Source organism: Annulohypoxylon truncatum (genome assembly GCF_022578515.1).
Source record: "Annulohypoxylon truncatum strain CBS 140777 unplaced genomic scaffold F4807scaffold_40, whole genome shotgun sequence".
Classification (NCBI taxonomy): Eukaryota; Fungi; Ascomycota; class Sordariomycetes; order Xylariales; family Hypoxylaceae; genus Annulohypoxylon; species Annulohypoxylon truncatum.
In genome coordinates, this window is record NW_025953826.1 from 309,069 (window position 1) to 328,331 (window position 19,263).

The 19,263-nt window shown below is 50.0% G+C and overlaps 7 protein-coding genes across 7 annotated transcripts; 2 read left to right on the forward strand and 5 right to left on the reverse strand.

Annotated features, from left to right (window-relative positions):
- Nucleotides 1-1,539: 1,539 nt before the first annotated feature.
- On the reverse strand, nt 1,540-5,679 carry F4807DRAFT_274493 (ATP-dependent protease La). The gene is made up of 2 exons (XM_047994611.1): nt 2,109-5,679; nt 1,540-2,044 (listed from the first exon to the last, which is right to left on the reverse strand). The coding sequence occupies exons 1-2, from the start codon at nt 5,301-5,303 to the stop codon at nt 1,877-1,879; spliced, it is 3,363 nt and encodes a 1,120-aa protein (XP_047850277.1). The 5' UTR covers nt 5,304-5,679; the 3' UTR covers nt 1,540-1,876.
- Nucleotides 5,680-6,007: 328 nt separating this feature from the next.
- F4807DRAFT_274509 (uncharacterized protein) lies at nt 6,008-7,922 on the reverse strand. Its single transcript, XM_047994613.1, has one exon. The coding sequence runs from the start codon at nt 7,587-7,589 to the stop codon at nt 6,141-6,143; it is 1,449 nt and encodes a 482-aa protein (XP_047850278.1). The 5' UTR covers nt 7,590-7,922; the 3' UTR covers nt 6,008-6,140.
- On the reverse strand, nt 7,923-10,432 carry F4807DRAFT_274508 (P-loop containing nucleoside triphosphate hydrolase protein). Its single transcript, XM_047994612.1, has one exon. The coding sequence runs from the start codon at nt 10,182-10,184 to the stop codon at nt 8,256-8,258; it is 1,929 nt and encodes a 642-aa protein (XP_047850279.1). The 5' UTR covers nt 10,185-10,432; the 3' UTR covers nt 7,923-8,255.
- A 390-nt stretch (nt 10,433-10,822) lies between these two features.
- Nucleotides 10,823-13,098, forward strand: F4807DRAFT_274513 (uncharacterized protein). The gene has a single exon (XM_047994614.1). It carries the CDS (start codon nt 10,912-10,914, stop codon nt 12,823-12,825), a length of 1,914 nt encoding a protein of 637 aa, XP_047850280.1. The 5' UTR covers nt 10,823-10,911; the 3' UTR covers nt 12,826-13,098.
- Nucleotides 13,099-15,636, reverse strand: F4807DRAFT_274523 (SWIRM-domain-containing protein). The gene is made up of 3 exons (XM_047994615.1): nt 15,422-15,636; nt 14,785-15,341; nt 13,099-14,733 (listed from the first exon to the last, which is right to left on the reverse strand). The coding sequence occupies exons 1-3, from the start codon at nt 15,537-15,539 to the stop codon at nt 13,372-13,374; spliced, it is 2,037 nt and encodes a 678-aa protein (XP_047850281.1). The 5' UTR covers nt 15,540-15,636; the 3' UTR covers nt 13,099-13,371.
- Nucleotides 15,637-15,999: 363 nt separating this feature from the next.
- F4807DRAFT_274527 (electron transfer flavoprotein, alpha subunit) lies at nt 16,000-17,303 on the forward strand. Its single transcript, XM_047994616.1, has 2 exons — nt 16,000-16,441; nt 16,529-17,303. Exons 1-2 carry the CDS (start codon nt 16,130-16,132, stop codon nt 17,273-17,275), a joined length of 1,059 nt encoding a protein of 352 aa, XP_047850282.1. The 5' UTR covers nt 16,000-16,129; the 3' UTR covers nt 17,276-17,303.
- Nucleotides 17,153-19,246, reverse strand: F4807DRAFT_274533 (nucleotide-binding domain-containing protein). The gene is made up of 3 exons (XM_047994617.1): nt 18,716-19,246; nt 18,191-18,649; nt 17,153-18,137 (listed from the first exon to the last, which is right to left on the reverse strand). The coding sequence occupies exons 1-3, from the start codon at nt 18,983-18,985 to the stop codon at nt 17,331-17,333; spliced, it is 1,536 nt and encodes a 511-aa protein (XP_047850283.1). The 5' UTR covers nt 18,986-19,246; the 3' UTR covers nt 17,153-17,330.
- Nucleotides 19,247-19,263: the final 17 nt, after the last annotated feature.

Consider the following 19,263-nt stretch of genomic DNA (forward strand, 5'->3'; position numbering starts at 1 on the left):
CTCGGCGCCTCCAATTCGCGAATCGCACGCAACGCTGCACGAAGCCGCTTCGTCGAACCCTCCCCGGGACCTTACTGATCGTCATCTGGGCCTCGCCCGTAGGGAAATCTCTCATTTTCCCATTCTACCTTTCCATCGTCGATTCCCTCCCACCCCCCTTCTCACCTCTCACTTCTCACCTCGCACAACGCGCACGCACGCACGCACGCACCTCAGGCTCTTACTGTCCCCCCCAGCCTCAGTCCCCCTCTTCCAGCATCTCAATGACGATCGCAGAGCCTTGAAAGTGTAAAAACTGCCAGCGCCGATCTACGGGTACCTACCTCAAGCAGTATTACCAGCACAACTCGAAGGTGGGAGAGGGGAAAAAAAAAGGGAAAAGGAATAGAGATCGCGGCATCTCGCCCTGCATTGGCTCCCGCGGGCTGGTCCTTTCCCTCTCGCCTCGGCCTCCAATGGATTTCGCTGGCATCGCTATAAGCCCCCCCCTTCAATTATTAATTACTCCAAGTCATACATAGTACATCCCATATATACTACGCACACATTCAATGTCGTCTCGGTAAGTTCAGCCATAGCACGCACGTACAATACCCAGCCCCTACGTACATTCAAGACCTGCGACGAACGTATGAGCCCTCCCTAGATACCAAATCTCTAGACAGCCCTCCGAGCAAACGCACGTAGCTAGAGTGGTTCCCGAGTCGGGCTTTTTAGGCACGTAATCATCGTAAGAATTGCAACGGAAAATCTCACGTTTCTCGGCTGTCCCTCGTTGATCGAGGTGGTCAGCAACAACATTACTACCACCTAACGTACCTCATACCGAACATCCCACATCCTATACATATGCCATAGTACCTCGTAAGCAAGCAAGCAAGGAGGATAAAAAAACGGGGAACCATATTTCGAGGAATTGACTTCTGACAAGGCAGCGCCACGCCGGACCAACGTCCGAAGCTGTCTCCAAATTCCGAGCTCTCTCTCTCGCTCTATCTCTCATACAGCTGGCTGGCTGTATAATACGTCCGCATTCGCCTACCTCCGACCCGAGCCAGTGAGCCAGAGCCCCAGGGACCAGTAGGCAATTAAGAAAACCCGCAGGACGTGGGCGTCTGACGCAACAGCAAGGTAAGTAAAGCTATAGAATATCGTTAAAAGTGTGGGAACTCGAATGCGACCGCCTGCAGACGGCGGCGGCATACGGGAGTGTCTCAACGCTCTACGCTCTACGCTAAATCCCCACGCGAATTGACTACCTGCACGCTTTTTTTCGCCTAAATTCCCATCCTCTGGCTCCAGCAAAGGACGCGGCGGCGTAACTTGGCACCTCAAAGAGTCATTGACGGGTCTTCTGGTCACAGGTCTCGGGGCGTAAATCACTAGCGCTTCGGACGTTTTGACACGTTGCTACCATAAACTTTCGTCACTTTTTAGTTCGTGACTTTTTTTTTCTTTTCTTTTGATTTCCTCTTGCCGCTATGGAGTATATGAGTGGAATAAAGGGGAGAAGAAAGCGAGCAAGGACACAAAGCAAAGCCTACGCGCTCCGCCACATGGTCCGCCTGCCTTCCCTATTCCACTATCTGCAAGAGAAGTACGGGTAGGTAGATCGTATGATACAAAAGTGCAATGCTTCAGAAAGATGTGAGGAGTGAGGATTACGTTTGTATGGTTGGTAGTGGTTAGTGGTTGGATGGGTTTTCCATGCTCCAAGCCGTTTCGTCGAGTCATTGTCTTGCCGCCTAAACGCCCGTCTGATGGCCCAATCCCGCAAATGCATTACTGTTAAAAGTCTATAAAACATGCATGTCGACGATGGGGCTGTGGGAATGCCGTGGGAGTGTACTAGTCACTCCGCCTTCCGCCTCGTCTCCTATTCGTCTTTCTCGCCTTTTTCGCTCTCCGCTTTCGCGTCGTGTTCCTTCTTCCATTCGCAGATCTTGCATCGATTCGCTTGTTCCCGGTCTAGATTGGGGAAGACGAGCTCAAAAACCTCGTTGTACCAGCTGGCTGGACGGCCTTCGATACCCTCCTTGATGTTCTGCATGATAATGTTAGCTTGAACCGTAGCATTGGGCTATCGTCGCCCGGCTTGGGGTACCCACCTCGGGAAGCTCTAGCCAGTCGGACATATTATCCTCTGGGAAGATGATCATCTTACAACCAGCCCGCCTTGCCGCAACCGTCTTCTCCCGCAATCCCCCTATCCTAAGAACTTTGCCAGTCAGGGTAAGCTCTCCAGTCATTGCAATTGTGGGGTCAACTGGAGCCTCCAATGCCAATGATAAGAACGATGTCGCCATCGTGATGCCGGCTGACGGCCCATCCTTCTGCACTGCGCCCTCCGGCACGTGTAGATGAATCTTGGCCTTGTCGAAGAAGTGGTTGTCGGAGAACTGCTTAGCCATGAATGCCTTGGCGAAAGAGTAGGCAATGGCGGACGATTCCTTCATAACTGTCTTAAGGTTACCCGTGATCTCCAAACCCGCACGGCTGCTGGGTCTCAGTGCAGACTGCAGAATGGATTCTATGTACATGGCAGAGCCGCCTAGTTGGGTCCATGCGAGACCCATCGCGACGCCAGGTGGCGTAACGTCGTACAGACGGTCCGAGGTGAATATGGGAGGACCAACGTAGTCCTTGAGGTTTTCCTTGCTGATCTCAACGTGTACCGAATCGGGCACCTTGAGGGGCACACGCGGCTTCGCCGTAGTCTCTTTCTCGGATGCCTCGGGAGAAGTAGAATCCTGGTCCTCCTTCTCCTTCTCCTTCTTCTCTGACTCCTCTAAAGCAGCCTTGCCATCGTCCGTGAGAGCTGCAGACTCGGGTAAAACCTCTTCACCCAGGTCTTGAACAATCTTGAGCGCTGACTTGCGGTATACTTTTTCGATCTGCTTTTTTAAATTTCGAACGCCCGACTCGCGGCAGTACGACTTGATTAACTCATCGATCGCCTCGTCCGTTAGGGTGACGTCTGCCTCTTTCAATCCGGCGAGCTCCTTCGCTGCAGGGGCGAGGTACTTATCCGCAATCGCCCTCTTCTCATCAGAAACGTAACCGGAGAGTCTGATGACTTCCATACGGTCCAAAAGAGGTCTGGGTATCGTGTCGGTCATATTTGCCGTGCAAACGAACAAAACTTTGGAAAGATCAACGGGGACGTCCATGTAGTGATCTAGGAAGGAGTTATTTTGCTCTGGGTCGAGTAGCTCTAGAAGGGCTGAAGAAGGATCGCCTTGATAACCTCGGCCAATCTTGTCCACCTCGTCAATTAATATCAGAGGGTTTTCAGTCTGACACTTCTTTAAAGCTTGAATGACTCGTCCGGGAAGTGCGCCGACGTATGTCCGTCGGTGACCCTTGATCTCGGCCACATCTGTGAGACCGCCCACGCTAAATCTGTAGTATTGGCGATTTAGAGCCCTGGCAATTGACTTGCCTATACTTGTCTTACCGACACCAGGAGGTCCCACGAAACATAGAATTTTGCCTTCGACAGTACCCCGGAGTTTACCAACTGCGATAAACTCCAAGATACGATCCTTAACATCCTTAAGTCCGTAGTGATCCTCATCTAATACCTTCATCGCATTTTGTATTCCAAAGTTTTCGGCACTTCGTTGTCCCCAGGGGACCTGTGTTAACCAATCCAAGTAGTTCCTCGTCACGTTGAACTCGGACGCAGCAGGTTCGAGATGGGCAAGCTTGTTAATTTCGTCATCGAACACCTTCCGGACCGCCTCAGGCATGGCTAACTTGTCGGCCCGTTCCTTGAATTTCTCAACGAGCTTGTCCTTACCATCAGACTCGATCCCCAATTCGCGGCGGATACCCTTCATTTGTTCCATTAACCAGTATTCCCGCTGTCGCTTTGTGATCTTCTGCTCCACGTCCTTCGTAATTTTCGACTGAAGCTGTGCGTTCATAAGCTCTTTCTTAAGGACTACTAATGCCTTTTGCATCCGGTCCTCGACGTTCAGACTTTCGAGAACATCTTGTAATTCGGCAGGTTCTCCGGCAGATACAGCCGCTGCAAAATCAGCCAATTTTGCTGGCTCTGACATGACGTTTCCTGACGATTGGCTCATGGAGAATGTTGATATCTGATCCCTAAATAAACTATTCATAGAGGCGACTTCCTTAAACACGTTCACTATTTCGTTTGTGACGGCTCGAATAACTGGACTTTTAGGATCGAAAGGCTCCTCGGACAAATTGTCCACATTGACTAAACTGACCGGGTACTTTCGCAGGAACGACGTAGGCTCGTATTTCTCAGCTGTACCATCACCCTTTTGGGCCACGGCGCTCTCTTCAAAACTAGCGACTACATCGCCCTTCTTCTCCTGTTGCGGTTCCTCTTCTGCTTTTTGCGGTATCGGTTCAGGAACAGGTTCTGATTCGGGATCAGCCTTCTTAGGCTCGCTAGTGCTGGGGGGTATAAGAGTGGATAGTTTTATGCGGCGATGGGGGTATAAAATAGCTGTGAGGCTGTTCTGTTCTCCGTGTACTGGGAATGCGCTCGTAACTTGGGCAAAAACACCAGTATCGTAAACATCAGCCGGATCTCTAATTATATCCTCGTCAGCATTCTCATCCTTGAATAAGAATGCGCCAACGTAAGGTTGGCCTCGTTTAATCATCTCCAATATGGCGGCCGAGACGTGAGGGTCCTTGATAGTAATTGCCTTATAAAACCCGGGAAATAGAGGTCGCTTCGCTATAGGGATCGCCATAACCTGGGGATATACGTCGGGCACTACAGGTTTCTGCAGCGCCTTGTCGGCCGACTTACGACCTTTTCGACCTCCGTCCCCGGGCGCATCGTTACCCGACCCGGATGAACCTCCCGCCGCACTGCTTCCTTTACCATCTTTTCCGTCTTTACCATCTTTACCATCATGCGATTCTCCTTGACCTTGGCCCTTGCCGGACGGCGTGGATTCTTCGTTGGAACTTCTCGCCTCGCTTACTTCCTTTTTAGATTCATCTGTCTTCTTTTTTTTCTCCGGATTTGCTTTTGCCTCTTCCTCTGATAATGGCTCTACTGGACCATCGAAGAAGTCACTGTCTTTCTTATCTTTCCTTCTGGTGGCTGAGGTAGAAAAGCTTGACCTTAACAAAGCGCCATGCGTGTAGGGTATTGTCGGTCTTGAGCACGCGATCGGACTTTCGGTGGTGGATCGGCTGGAGGTATTTATTGAGTAGTGACGAGACGTAAAATGGGTGCGAAGCCTTGGCGCAAAGTTCGAAGGTGCTCTCACGGCAACTTGTCGTGCTAAACGTTGTCGGCACAGCATTGTGAAGAGCTTTCTAGCAGTCGAGGGAAAAATCGGTGGAGGGGGTGAAGATGATGACGGAATTGGAGGGGAGCAGGGAAGCGGGACGTTATACAAGACGAATTCAAAGTCGCAGAAAAAAAACCACCAGTCGAGATTAAAATGAAAGAGGTGGCGATCTAAAGTACAGATGGTATAGAAATTGCGGCAAAAGGCCTAAGGGTGGAAAATGCCCATTGCCCTGTCAAAAAAACGAAAAAGTGAAGGCGGCTTCTACTATCGTCTTAATCATTCTATTGGAGCTTGGACCTAAACGTATTTTCAACAAAATACATCATCGCTTTCTAAGCAGTTAAGCTAATTTTTTTGCACTAGCTCCATTAGCCACACTTATCGGAGGTTAAAAAATTGGATTCGTGCCGAGTCTTGCCGTCGGCAAATTTCGCTTTATTCCTTGTGGCTCAACTGTCTTACCTCCCTACTTGAATACCTCATGTAGTGCATACGGAATACAATTCTTCACATTAACCTCCTTTAAGTAGGGGCACTCAAGCTTCATAACCAAAGGATGTTTCCATTGGGCGTTAGCCATCAATGAAAATTAAAGAGGAGAATTTCATTCGACGAACTCCTCCCTATGGAGGTCTGGCTCCTAATCACATTTGTAGCCACCTATTATGCGAGACCTTTACGCCAGCAATGCATTCATCCAGATTTCCTAGCTCATTCCTATCGTGAATCTTGCAAATCTCCCTAAAGCAAAATATCCGCCAGAGTCGTGCCAATGCTACTAATCCTAACCACCAATAAACGCCTCCGCCGATGGATAAACCAGCTTATGCGAGCTTGTCGAAATCATTAAGGGGAAACCTGGTGGGATGGCTCTTCATAACCTCGAAGTAAAGTGTAACTTTGCGTCCGGTGATAAGCTGTCTTTTCGGGCATTTTCTTTCTGTTCTCCTGCTGTTCCTCCACCCATAGCTTATACTCAGAGGCCTTATCTCGTTGATCTTCTTGACGTAGCATCGCTAGGGCCGCAGCCTTGTCTTGTTCGGCAACTTCTTTCATCGCCTCATTGATAGCGTCCATTATCTCCTTACGGCGTTCTTCCAGATTGGTCGGCTGTTTCGATTGCTTAGTCGCTTTATGACAGAGACGGCATTCTGCCTCAACCTTTGGAGCATCAGGTCCAGATTGGCACTTCCACCAGCCGCCTTTTTTAACGCGGAATTCGTATTGCCACTTGGGGTGAGGTTCATGCCACATCTTGTCCCACTTTGGCTTATCGTCCTTCAATCTTATTCCTTTTTCCACCGTGCCAAAAGCCTCGAGAAAGTTTGTCCATCGAGACTCAATATCATCTCCTTGCACTGGTATTTTGAGGAGCGGGAACCAATCTGGTATATTGTCGTTTTTAGGCTGACTACGGGAGGGTCCAAATAGGAAGGGTGCGGCCGGCAGGCATAGTTCGGATTGAGGCGCCTCTACCTGGAGTGCGCTCGGGAGAGATGAGTGTGTTGAGTTTGAAGGGTCAACATCTTCTAGGCCGGCAGCTGTAGCTTTGTCGAAAGGAATAATGTACAGCTTTGGCGGTGAACCAAGAAAATACAATTGGCTGCTTCGGGGTATATCATCCTTGGGAAGTGATCCATCTGAACCAAGCAAGCGCTCGACTGTTGAAGGTGTTCGTGGTGGCTGTTGGCTTCGACGTTTCAGAGATTCTGAATAGTGGCGGCGAATAGAAGCATAATTCTCGCAGCCCTCGATACTCGTGAATGAGTAATACATCCTCCGTATTTCGGCAAAGAGTACTCGATCATCTTGAGGAGTTTCATCTTGAGGAATTTCATCACTATTCTTCTCTTTATCCTTATTTGACTTTCTCTCCTGCTCGATTTCTTTTGCGATGGACCAGGTCTCTTCCATTACTTCTCGGAGAGCAGTAGACCGTTGAATATGTTGGTCCGTAAATTCCTCAACGTCGCGTAATCCTTTCCCAGGCGCTCTCTTAACATCGTCCAGGTCTAATCGCGGGACAGGGGGTGGGGGGTATTTTTGCCATCCATCCCAAATTGGTCTTTCAATAAGAGAGGAAAGCGATCGATTGCTACCTGACTCTTCAGAGGCGACATTAGAGAAGTAGTATGGAGCACTAGGCGCCGATCTAGTTGGAGGCGCATGGTAGTGGCGTGTTGAAATAGTAAATCTGCCGTTGGAACTATCGTCCAAGTCTATGGCGAACTCCGCGCTCGATTTATGCGTAGTATCCCTGGCTTCCATCTTATTTACACCCTCCCCCCACTCCATGACAATCTGTCTATGGTGGGAGGAAAGTGCGCTAATTAAATTATAGGGACATGAGATTTTGACGAAGGAACAGGTAGGATATTAATTGTCCAAGTAATGAATTGAAGAAGCGCCGAAAAAGGTTCAGAAGAAATCGCGATTGGCGTTCGATTTAAGTTCAAACTTGTAGTGCTTCTTATCCCCTTATTAGCTGTACATGCGTCCGAGTCGAAGATCTAAGTTGTCTCGAAAGTCGAATGAGGGAAGGTCGAAGGGAGGTTGAAGAGAGATTGAAGTGATTATTATAGAAGGAGAATATTGGATCTCGGTAATATTCACAAAGAAACAAATTCAACTGGGCTTATCCGTGAATTTTGGTTTGGATTTCCTTCTGGCGGCTGGAATACAAAATGGGATAAGACGAAGGTGCGTGAGGGAGTGACAAGAACTGTGTGGATAGTGTACACACTGCAAACTGAACGAAATAGTATGTACGGTTGGCTAGTGCGTAAAAGTTGTATGCACACTGACTGTAAAGAATTAGCAGGAACCTTTCTCAATGAAAGTGACTACCAATTTTCAAACGGTCCGCACACCGAGCCGCCAGTTGAGCCGCATGTCAAGCTCTTGCCATAGGGTGGTTTTGGCAGTTTGCATTGGTGTGTGAACCTGTGACTGTGAAAACCTTCACGCTAATAGAGGTCCAACAACAACTTTTTCTCGTTCTTGCAAGGCTTTCTCCCTCTCTTGTGCCATGATCTGCTTTCGCTCCTTTCGTCTTCGGTCCGCATCAAGGTTAGCAAAGCGTCCTCGAGCACCATGTCGCAATTTCGTTATCATGTCTGCAGCCTTTCCCTTTGTAATATCCATTGCTGTTAATTTGTCCTCCTTCCCTCGCAACTTATTGAGAAATTCCAGTTGATTATCTGTAGGAGGACTTTTACGCCAATTCTGATATCTTGAGATAAGGTAATGGGGATATTGTTCTGAGGCATATTTATCGCTTCCATGTACAGCATCGACCAGGGTGGGCGCTTGGAGTAGTTTTCGAGGTTTAGCATATGGAGACTTCGCTACACCTTCAGGAAGAGCCCGGACCTCCCAGGCAACGAAATTGTCCTTGCCGGCCATTTCCAATCGTATATAAGTCCCACCTGGTCCTGACAAAATCCATTTGGTCAGCCCAACTTGTACCCACGCGTTCTGGCTAATTGATCGAATATGCCTCTCGCCAGATGTGTCTGATATCAAGTCGAAGACCGAATTATAATCGACGAAGGTAACTTTCGCGATCGGTTCGCTCTCCCCGGTCTCTCTCGTGCTCTTCAGACGCCGCATATCTTCTACGGATGCTTTGTCGACTAACTCGGACGGGTCAAGGCCAAACAACGTAGGAGTTGTTACTATGCCGGTAGCTAGACTGGATACCATGTCGATGATATGACAGTCTTTTTTATCCGGATGAAGTCGCATACCTCTCCCAATCATTTGCACCAATAAATTGCGGGAGCGAGTCGGCCGTGCTAGAATAATACAGTCGATGTTGGGGATGTCTGTTCCTTCGGTGAAAACGCCACAGTTAACTAATACTGGGTATTCTTGCTTCTTAAAGTCGTCTATGAGTTTACTCCTCTCGATGTTCGGAGTTTCACCAGTCACGAATCTGGCATCGACGCCGAATCGACGGAAAGTTTCAGTCAACCCATCGACATGGGAAAGGTCCACACAAAATACCAAGGTAGATTTCCTCCCCGAAGCCTTGGCAAGCCAGCTACGGACGGTTACTTCGTTCACCTGTTTAGTATTCACGACCCGAGATAATTCGCGGGTTTGAAAGTCGCCATTGCTAGCGCTGCCAACCTTCGAGATGTCTGCTTTTGTCTCGACCGTAGTGAAGATGACGTCTGACAGCCACTTGTCCCCTATCATGTCGACATAGTCTTTATGATACACAATCTCATCGATTGCGGCGCCCAGCCGTAACCCGTCAGTTCGAGAGAAGGTTGCAGAAACGCCAACAAGTGTAGGAGAGTCATCCTTCTTTTCATCCAGGCCGAAGTGCTCTAGAGTTTTCAAGTACTGAGGGGCGACTATATGGTGAGCTTCATCGACAAGCACCAGCTTAAACCGGCTAGGATCAAACTTCTCGATACGTTCTCCGGAGTTAATACTCTGGATACTGGCAACCGTGATATCTGCAGCTCCCGAGGCGTGCATGTTGCCCATCTCTATTTCAACACTCATGTGCGGGTAAGCGTTGGTACAATGCCTCGCTGCTTGTTCCACCAGCTCTCGCCTATGAGCCAAGATTAACGTCTGCCTAACCTCATCCGAATTAGGCTTGATCCGGTCAATCAATTGAGTGAAGATGACAGTCTTCCCAGCACCTGTAGCCAGCGATATTCCCAATCGTTTATGTCCATTTTTCACAGAGGTTAAGACGGATTGAATACATTCTTCTTGATAGTCCCGGAGGCTTATTTTTTGCAATGTGCGAGTGGCGTCGGAGGCGTAGGTCCTAAACGGAGGCGGAATTTTCGTCCGATGATAACCCTTCAGTAGGAAACGACATATAGATGCCGTTGGAGATAGCCACTTTGCAGACAGAGGTGGCATGGCATATCTAATGGAAACCAGGATGATGTTGAGACAAGACTTGATGAGGCTTGGTGTTGAAGTTTGAGATTAAAAGTCTTCGGTGGAGTTGGGCAATAAACGAACAGACCAATAACCCAATTGGGATAAAGCGAATACATAGATAGAATGGAAAGGGGTAACTGAGACAGATATCGACTTCTCTACGCATTTACGCACAAAAGAAACACACGATATTGCCATGAAAAAATTTATCTGCGTATTTTATATGTACTAGTCTAAGTTGATCATTTGGCAAATTTGTTTTCCTGAGTTTTTCTGATATTTCATAGGCTAGACATGCACTTATGCATACATGTTATATTGGATCGGAGACTTAGACGTGAGAATACCGGATACTTACCTATTTATCGAGGCTTTACATATAAAAGTTAACCGGCCATATCATTCGCAGTTTCTCAGTCTCTTGAACTGTCTTCACATTTAATAAGCCTCCCACCTCCAGCCAGACCTTACAGAATGAGGAATATGAATTACATAATAACGAATCTTGTGAAAGACGTTTTTTGAACGGAATAGTCGAAGTTGATTAAAATTTTCTTAATGATGGGAACCTCCATTTTTGGTACATCTCACAGCTACGGATAGTTGCATGTACGCTTCCCACGATCTTGTACGGGGGGATTCAAGGGACTGGTTTCTACATAAAGAGCCCGCGGAAAAATAATCCGCATCTAGTTTACCTAAAATGGACCAGAGAGACGGCTCCGACTTTATCCCCAGCGGCAGCAATTCCTCCGCCGACGAGCATGAGCGTCCGCGCCCGAAGCGCCGCCGGAGACCAACCTCTCCCCCATCATCATCCGCCCCGGTCCCGGCCCCCAAACGTCAAAAACCCGCTTTTAACCCGCGATACCTACGCCTTCTCAACTCAGACATCACCGACACCGCGTCGGGGCTCCTCCTAACCGATCCAGCACCCACCACCCTCCCCCTTCTCGACCTCGAGCCCACGCAGCTCGGCGCCGTTTCCTGGGCCGTCCCGGAGAAGCAGTCCTTCTTCGCCGCCCTAGCGCGGCTCGGCCGCGACGACGTATCCGGCATCGCGTCGCGGATCGGGAGCAAGAGCGCGCTCGAAGTGCGGCAGTACCTGTACCACCTGGACGCCGCGGACCGCGCACGGCGCGCCGGGAGCAAACGGCGTCGGGGCATCGGGCCCCTGGCCATGCCCGCGGCGGCCGAGCTGGGCGCCGAACTCACGGCCGCTCTCGACGGCGCGGCCGACGCGCTCGCCCTGCGCCAGGAGGTGTACGAGGCGTCGCTGGAGCAGAAGCGCTGGGGCGGGCGGTGGCTCGTGACGGCGTCGCTGGCGGGCGTCCTCGAGACGCGGTTCCGGCAGGAGGGTTTGGATCAAACTGCTGCTGCTGCGTCGTCTCACAATCATCACCAACAGCATTCCGGCCTACCGCCCTTCGTGGAGTTGTTCCACCTGCGCAATTGGCTCAGGCTCTCGGACCGCGTGTTTATGAACTCGGGCGTGGAGGACGGGAACTGGCGCTGCGTGGCCGAGGCCGAGGCCGAGGTCGACGGGCCCCCGGCGATCCGGGCTACGGCGCTCGCGGACTTCTACTCGCTGACGCTGAGTATTACGAGGCGGCTCGTGAGCGCGGCGCTGTATGTGGCGAGCTCGCGGATACGGATGAAGCGCGCTGTAGACCCGACGCGGCACAGTGCGCTTGTGAAGAAGAATGACGTTTGGGCTGCCGCGGCATCTATAGGGTTGAAGGAAGGCAGCCGTGAATTTTGGGCCAAGGCGGCAAGGCGGTTGAGGTTGGATGTTTTTGATGATGACGATGAATATGAGACGAGCGGAGAGGAAGATGATGGGAATGAAGATGATATGGTGGGGGATGAGGATCAAAGTTCATTCGAGGAAAGGGAGGGTCGGGATATGGATGTTGATACTGCATCCAAAGGAAATATAAACGAAGAAGATGCCGTTCCAGGTATAGAAGAACAGCAAGATCAAGAAGACGATTACGAAATAATGTCCTACGACGCCGTCGAAGCCGCTCTCAGCTTTCCAAATTCTAGCACGAACACAATTAGCGACTCCCTGGACGAACCAGGACTTGGCTCAAGATCCGGATTCAACATCCCCATCGACTCCGACTCCGACTCCCTATCAGAAACCTCCGAAACCAACGACCCAGACCCAGACCCAGACCCAGACCCGGACATAGACCAGCCCTCCTCGCCCCCAATCGACAGCGCCCTCCTATCCGCCGATCTAACCGAAGCCCTGACCTACAGCGCGCTAGACCACATCCCGACCTCGCGGTCCAAGCAAGCCCTCACCCACCGCCTCAAGGCCGAGCAACGCCTATGGGCCGACGCCGACGCCCTCGATGCCGCGGCCAGCGCGGCCGAAGAGGCGCGGCTGTGGGCTATGCTGCGAGGCGATCCCGCTAAGCCGGAGACCGAGTCTCCTAAGCCGGACCCGGGGCCGGCGTTACTAGGATTGGGAATGGGTGGCAGCGGCGGTAGTAGTAAGAGGTCGGTCTTGGAGGACCAGGGCGAGAATTGGAGGGATCGGATGGAATATTACAGCGCGTGGGAGTTGACCGCCGAGCGGAATCGGTTGCAAGGTTACAATGACTAGTAGGGCGCAATGTGTATATCACAGACCTGTTCCTACAATAAATATTATGTTCGAAAGACCTACTAAATTCCCTAGAACTTGCCTATACTTATAACACCCACCCAGTTAAGCAGATCCAGAAAGAACTAGTAACCAGTTTCCCTTTTCTTTTTAAAAAAACAACTCTTTTTCCATTTGTCACGGACGTGTCCTATTTATGAGTACCTAATTGATCTTATCTTGCTTTATTGGTAATACACTGCCCCCTTCGTAGAAAGAGCACGATAGAGACACTATAGAGCTTAACCTCGGATTCCTTCACCCATTGACTCTGCAAAAGAAAAATAAATCAAGAAGTGCCCTCTTTGAGAAGAGCATAGCAAGGACCGGTTTGCATCCTGGAATTTCCCTTGACGCCCCAGAACAACGGAAAAAAAGCTAGCAATAAGAAACCGCGTTGACCCGTCCCAGTCCCTTTAAAATGCCTGGTTCGCCGCGAAATAATACCTGACTACCCCCAGGGCTGCTGTCTTATGCGTGGACTCCTCCAAATTAACATGGTATTACTTAGGCCTCGTAGCTCTTGATATTGCCGTCGCTTCCGAGTGGTTGGACTGAGCTTAGAGGGGGAGCCGACGTGAATGTTAAGCCGTTACCATCCGGCTTGATGTCAGCGCCGTTCACACCAGCGCGTAAACCTGCCTGGGTTTCTCGGACCCTCTTCTTAAATGCGAGTCGGTCCAGGAAGAGTTGTTGCCTGCCCCGCTCCAACTCGCGCCGTTCTGCTTGTAGGATACCCTCCATCTCGTCAAAGAACTTCAGCTTCAGCTCCATTTTCTGCAGGGTGACGTTCACGGCGGCGGAGAGTAACCTAGTCATCTCTCGCTCCTCGTGAGAAGCCAAGCCACCTGCACGTGCCCCCATAGCGGCGAGTGGTATGCTGGCTAGGTTAGAGACCGTTGTGTTCGTGTTCTCCTGGTTACCATCAATCTCCATCGAATCGCCTTCCTTCTCCTTGCCCTTGCCGTTGACCTTCGTCGCGTCACCACCCTCAATCTTGTTTCTCAAACCCTGCTGTAGCTCCTCGACAGACTTCTTTGCCGCCGCAGCTGTTGTCTTGGGATCGGCAAGGCTAGCAAGGAATCCGATAACAGACATGACCGGGTTATCAGCTTGGCTAAAAGGGAGATGGCCGCCATGCTTTCCTAGCATAGCAAGACCCGTAGGAGCGTGAATGGGTGCTTCTGTTTCGAGGTACTTGTCCTCGATATCTAATTGAAGGAATTGCAGGACACATTCCTCCCGAGTTCGTGTGCCTACATGCTCTGCTATCTCGGCCCAGTCGTCATCATATCTTTCTAACGCTTCGAGTAGACGAAGAATCTCGGCATCCGTCCATGGTGCCTCTCGGTCATGAATTGTCGAATAGGTCTTGTTCTCCATTTTAACAAATTGGGTGTTTGTCTGGTTGCTGGGTATCCTACCCTCCAGGTAGCAACTAGGACAGACATCGTATTTAGTCTTATTCGCAGAACTGACCTCAGGTAGGTGGTAGTAAACTCTAGTGCAATCGACACCACAGTTTAAGCAGTGAACCTTGACAATGGGCTTGGTCAAGCTTTCATCAGCTGCTGGCGAGGTAGCACCGTTGGTTGCAGCCTCGCCGTTTGTCTTGTTCTCGGTCTTGTTGATTTTCGTTCCCTTCGCATTAGCTTCGTAGATGTTGCGACCGATTTCGAGGTTTCGTTCGCCCGCAGCAGTTGCAGCAGCAGCAGCCTTATGGTCAGTGTCCTGGATCTTTCTGCCTTCAAGCACAATGGGGTCGGCTGAAGGTTGCCAAGGCTGAAGTCCGCGCGGTGTATCGCAGATGACTTGAAAGTGGCCGGTGAAAGGCGGCCCAACTTGGGAGGGTCGTTGATCCGCGTCAACCTGAAGTATGTTAGATCTACAGTTATTGCGAGAAGGATCAGGCGAGTTTACTTGGTAGTTAATTAATCCCCATTGCTCTAGGAAAGCATGGACGCGCATAATGGCGCAAACATCTCCGGCCAAATTTCGTCTGCAGGCGGTGACAGTTAAGTATTCGACGGGGTTGAGTCGGTAGGTGTTGATCATGAAATCACGGTAATCTTTGTAGACGGCAGGGGTTTTACTTCGGTTTCGGCTGTTGAAGAATTCTGGTAGAGCCTTGCGTTCGATGCTGTGGATAGCATTCATGTCGAACCAGGTGCTATAACTCGGTAGAACAATGGCGTGGGTTTGGGAAATGAGGTGTTCGCGCGCGGCGTTCTCGATGCTTTCCTTAGACTTCACCTCCTGAGCACCATCGGCACCGGCAGCTGCTTCGTCGCCATCTTTTTCCTGTCGTCCATCCGCCTGAGCCTCGCCCATCTCCTCATCGTCCTTAGCTAAGGTAGTTTCAGCAGGCGGCGCAGGAGGGGCATCAAGTGGGTTATCTGAAGTACCAGCAGGAGCGGGAGTAGTGCTATCTTGCTTGATGATAGGTTCAGTAGAGGGGATTTCGGACATCTGCACATCTAAGAGGCGCATTAGCATATTTGGATATAAGGTACAGGATAGAAGGACGATGACTATAGTCGCATTCTTCTCAGCTTACCTTCAGCTCCTTGCGCATTGGAGGTGTCGGTTTGTAGAGGTGGTTGCGCTAGGATGAGGTTGCTACCGGGTGTAGCTGCATTGGCCGGTGAGCCATAGTTGGCGTGTTCGCCATCCATTTTTGAGGCGAAGGATTATTTCGACTAGTGATGGATTGCAAAAGGGAGATTTGGCGATTATTCGATTGCTGAAAAATGGGAGCACAATGAATCGCAATTATCAATAAATTAATTAGGACAGATAATTAGCGAGTGACGAGAATAGAGTTGAAAAATGCGACTCTGTAACCCTCGGGGAAGATTGATGAATCGTTCTATTTCATTGGATTGCGTCGACTTGTCGATGTGTCGATGCGTCGATGCGATGAGCTTGGGTCGACCGCGTGTTTGGAGAAATAATTTGGCGCGACCTAAAAGAACTGGGTAACGGCTGAGAAAAGTATGGTCAATGCGTTGCCCGGAGCAGAAATGCTTAGTATCCGATATGTCACGTGCCTCCTGCATATCTTACATAAGAAATCATCAATACATGTATCCATGTACCATTTTCCGCGGGTCCACTTTCAAGGCTAAAGTTGGACCGCGATCGGCCCCGATTTGCCTCGGTGTGAGCCGAGAACAGCCGAATTCCATTCACGACGAAGACTTAGACGAGCTTTAATCTATTTCGAGCTCGCCAAATTTCAAGTCATAGAAAAGCATTAGACACAATGCTTTTCCCCACGGCGACAAGGTCTGTTCTCAGAAGCGTTGGCGCTCTGCCACGCTCTACTTCGGCTTTCTCGAGTCCTTTCAGCAGCCCCTCGGCTCTCCGAAGATTATTGTCGTCGTTGGCCGTCCTAGAACAGCGCGACGGCAAGCTCAACCACGGCTCCTTAAGCGCAGTCACGGCCGCAAAGAAACTCGGCGGCTCGATACATGGATTTGTTGCCGGGAGCAATATCAAAGCTGTCGCAGAAGAGGCGGCAAAAGTAGAGGGCGTTGAGAAGATAATCGCGGTAGACAACGCCGCTTACGACAAGGTGCGGGCGACTCAACCATCTTCTATTCTTCCAATCTCCTATCTACCAAGACACATGGGCAATTAGCTAACCCCCAATCAATTGTAGGGTCTACCCGAAAACTATGCGCCTTTATTAGTTGAGAATATTAAGAAAGGTGGCTACACACATATTATTGCAGGACACACTGCCTTTGGGAAGAGCTTATTGCCGCGGGTCGCCGCACTCCTCGACTCTCAACAAATATCAGATATCACTGCTATCGAGAACGAGAACACTTTCGTCCGTCCGATATACGCTGGTAATGCTATCGCTACCGTCGAGTCCTCCGATCCTGTGAAGGTTATCACTATTCGTGGCACGGCCTTCCCCGCAGCTGAAGCGCAAGGCGGTTCTGCCACCATTGAAGATGGTGCTGATCCCAACGTGGAAATATCCGTAGAGTGGGTTTCTGAAGATCTAGCGAAATCGGACAGGCCAGACCTAGCAACTGCCGGCAGGGTCGTTTCCGGGGGCAGAGGTCTCAAGTCGAAGGATGACTTCGATAAGATCATGCTCCCGCTTGCGGATTCATTAGGCGCTGCTGTCGGTGCCTCTCGTGCAGCTGTGGATAGCGGATACGCCGACAACAGTCTACAAGTTGGCCAAACCGGCAAGGTTGTCGCTCCCCAATTATATATGGCCGTTGGTATTTCCGGCGCAATCCAGCACTTGGCGGGTATGAAGGACAGCAAGGTAATTGCTGCTATTAACAAAGACGCTGAGGCACCGATATTCCAAGTGGCTGACGTAGGGTTGGTCGGTGATTTATTCGAGAAAGTACCCGAGTTAACAGAGAAGCTGAAGAGCTCGTAGTTATATGAATACAATGTTACAATAGCCCGCGAGGGCAACTTTCATTAGCTTGGATTCAGCTCGCCGCCTCTAGCATTTCTGTTGTGCTTATGAATTTCTCCCTTTCTTTTCCAGCCAACCCACCCCGTAATTTTTCGGCTCTATTTATCTTCTGCCAGTCTTCCCAATGGATGACTCTACATTTTCCAAACTCTACGCCTGCTCGAAGGGCTTCCCAGCCAGAGCTGCTTTCTCCTTCTAGGAATGGGATGTCGGCATTCCAGTCGGAGGCCATCGCGTCGCCTGTAGAGAACGCGTCCTCCATAGTTGAGGCGATGACACCTGTCGGACCTCTTTTGACCCAACCTGCACAGTAGAGTCCAGGCACATGTGACCTTTTCTGTTCGTTGCCACTCTCATCGCTTTGAACCTGCAATACACGACCCATTCCATCGTTATTGATAATTCCCCTCCTGTCATCAAATGATATTCCCGCTTCATCAAATCCCGGTAGGGCAACAGACTTGTACCCAATGGAACGGAATACTACAGAGGAAGGGGCTTGTATTTTCTCCCCTGTACCAACGACACTTGAAGATGGATCGAAAGGCGATGCTAAAGATGTTCGTTCGAAGAGTGTGCTCTCTACATGTCCATCAGGCCCACCGAAAAATTCGATAGGCGATAAACAAAAGTCTAGAGACCATTTCTTCGACGCAGAGTCTAATGGAGTTGCGGAGCCTTTCACAAGTATTTCCATCAGCCTTCGCTGAGCCCGGGGTAGTTTCGATATTTGCTCAGGGATGAGAGACCTGTCGATTTCATGAAAACCAACCCCCGGAAGCTTCATCAGCTCTCGGATTTCCTTGATTGTAAATGCGGCCTAGAAAACAGTCAGATACTAGATATCATAAATCAACAAATAGGAAGACTTACCTGCATGGGTCCTCTTCTCCCCACGATTTGGACTCGTTTAATGCGACTCTTTAGTAGGGTTTCAATAGCCATCTCGGTGATGTCTGACTTCCGCAATACGTCCACGTCTTCTAGAAGCATCCTAGCAACATCAAGAGCAACATTGCCCTGACCGATGATGATAGCTTCATCCCCCTTAGTGAGGTCAGGGGCTAGACCGGCATACTCTGGTAGGCCATTATACCAGCCTACAAACTCCCGAGCCGAATAGATCCCTTTCAACTCAGACTCTCCTGGAATACCCAGCTGTTTATCCTTCGACGCACCATAAGCGAAGACAACGGCATCGTAATGGTGCATCATAGAAGCCAGCGGTATTGTACATCCGCCAAAATGGCCGCCTGCGTTGCCGATAGCGACATTTCCAATAAAGGTAAAATCGGGTGAACTGGCAACTTCTTCGAATTTGGATTCACAATTCTATTTCTCGAACAATGAACGATTTAGCTACATAGGACTGAGTCTATTTGTTTATGTTATTCATACCTTCACCTCGGGATGGTCTGGCGCAACTCCGAACCTCACAAGACCGTACGGTACGGGTAATGCTTCAAACATGTCAACCTTAGTTTTGGGCACCTTAGACATGACCCGGTATGCGGTATAGAAGCCAGCCGGGCCTGAGCCAACTACGGCCATCCTGAGAGGTTTATCATGCCGACTTGAGGTTGAATAAGAAGATATTCTAGAAGCGAGTGGCGTAGAAGCTTTGCGCCGGCATGTTGCGCAAAGCCACGATTTTGTAATGGAGGCCATGCTCGAACTCAATGGACACGCCCTTTGAAAAGCAAGAATCAATTGATAGGATAGAAATTGCTATTGCATCTCTAAATGACTAACTTAAATGGACATGGGTATAAGCGAATGAATTAATAAGGAGAAGCAGTTGCGGTTTCCTAAGGGCTAAAAATGACGTATATTGAAATTTTGGAGTGTTCGATGTTGTCTCGGTCCTCCGAAGTCCGACATCGCCGGCCGTAAGCTATTGGCCATGTCATTGGCCTACGACTAGAGACACAACACGCAACTTCTCT

What these genes read in the sequence shown, in the direction of transcription:
- F4807DRAFT_274493 (XM_047994611.1), bottom strand. Translation starts at nt 5,303, where the DNA reads ATGCTGTGCCGACAACGTTTAGCACGACAAGTTGCCGTGAGAGCACCT. An exon ending in ACTGGCTAGAGCTTCCCGAG is followed by an intron (nt 2,045 to 2,108) that starts GTGGGTACCCCA and finishes ATTATCATGCAG; the next exon opens with AACATCAAGGAGGGTATCGA.
- F4807DRAFT_274527 (XM_047994616.1), top strand. Translation starts at nt 16,130, where the DNA reads ATGCTTTTCCCCACGGCGACAAGGTCTGTTCTCAGAAGCGTTGGCGCT. An exon ending in ACAACGCCGCTTACGACAAG is followed by an intron (nt 16,442 to 16,528) that starts GTGCGGGCGACT and finishes AATCAATTGTAG; the next exon opens with GGTCTACCCGAAAACTATGC.
- F4807DRAFT_274513 (XM_047994614.1), top strand. Translation starts at nt 10,912, where the DNA reads ATGGACCAGAGAGACGGCTCCGACTTTATCCCCAGCGGCAGCAATTCC.
- F4807DRAFT_274508 (XM_047994612.1), bottom strand. Translation starts at nt 10,184, where the DNA reads ATGCCACCTCTGTCTGCAAAGTGGCTATCTCCAACGGCATCTATATGT.
- F4807DRAFT_274523 (XM_047994615.1), bottom strand. Translation starts at nt 15,539, where the DNA reads ATGGATGGCGAACACGCCAACTATGGCTCACCGGCCAATGCAGCTACA. An exon ending in CAATGCGCAAGGAGCTGAAG is followed by an intron (nt 15,342 to 15,421) that starts GTAAGCTGAGAA and finishes TGCGCCTCTTAG; the next exon opens with ATGTGCAGATGTCCGAAATC. An exon ending in GGGGATTAATTAACTACCAA is followed by an intron (nt 14,734 to 14,784) that starts GTAAACTCGCCT and finishes AACATACTTCAG; the next exon opens with GTTGACGCGGATCAACGACC.
- F4807DRAFT_274533 (XM_047994617.1), bottom strand. Translation starts at nt 18,985, where the DNA reads ATGGCCTCCATTACAAAATCGTGGCTTTGCGCAACATGCCGGCGCAAA. An exon ending in CAGACCATCCCGAGGTGAAG is followed by an intron (nt 18,650 to 18,715) that starts GTATGAATAACA and finishes TTCGAGAAATAG; the next exon opens with AATTGTGAATCCAAATTCGA. An exon ending in GGAGAAGAGGACCCATGCAG is followed by an intron (nt 18,138 to 18,190) that starts GTAAGTCTTCCT and finishes ACTGTTTTCTAG; the next exon opens with GCCGCATTTACAATCAAGGA.
- F4807DRAFT_274509 (XM_047994613.1), bottom strand. Translation starts at nt 7,589, where the DNA reads ATGGAGTGGGGGGAGGGTGTAAATAAGATGGAAGCCAGGGATACTACG.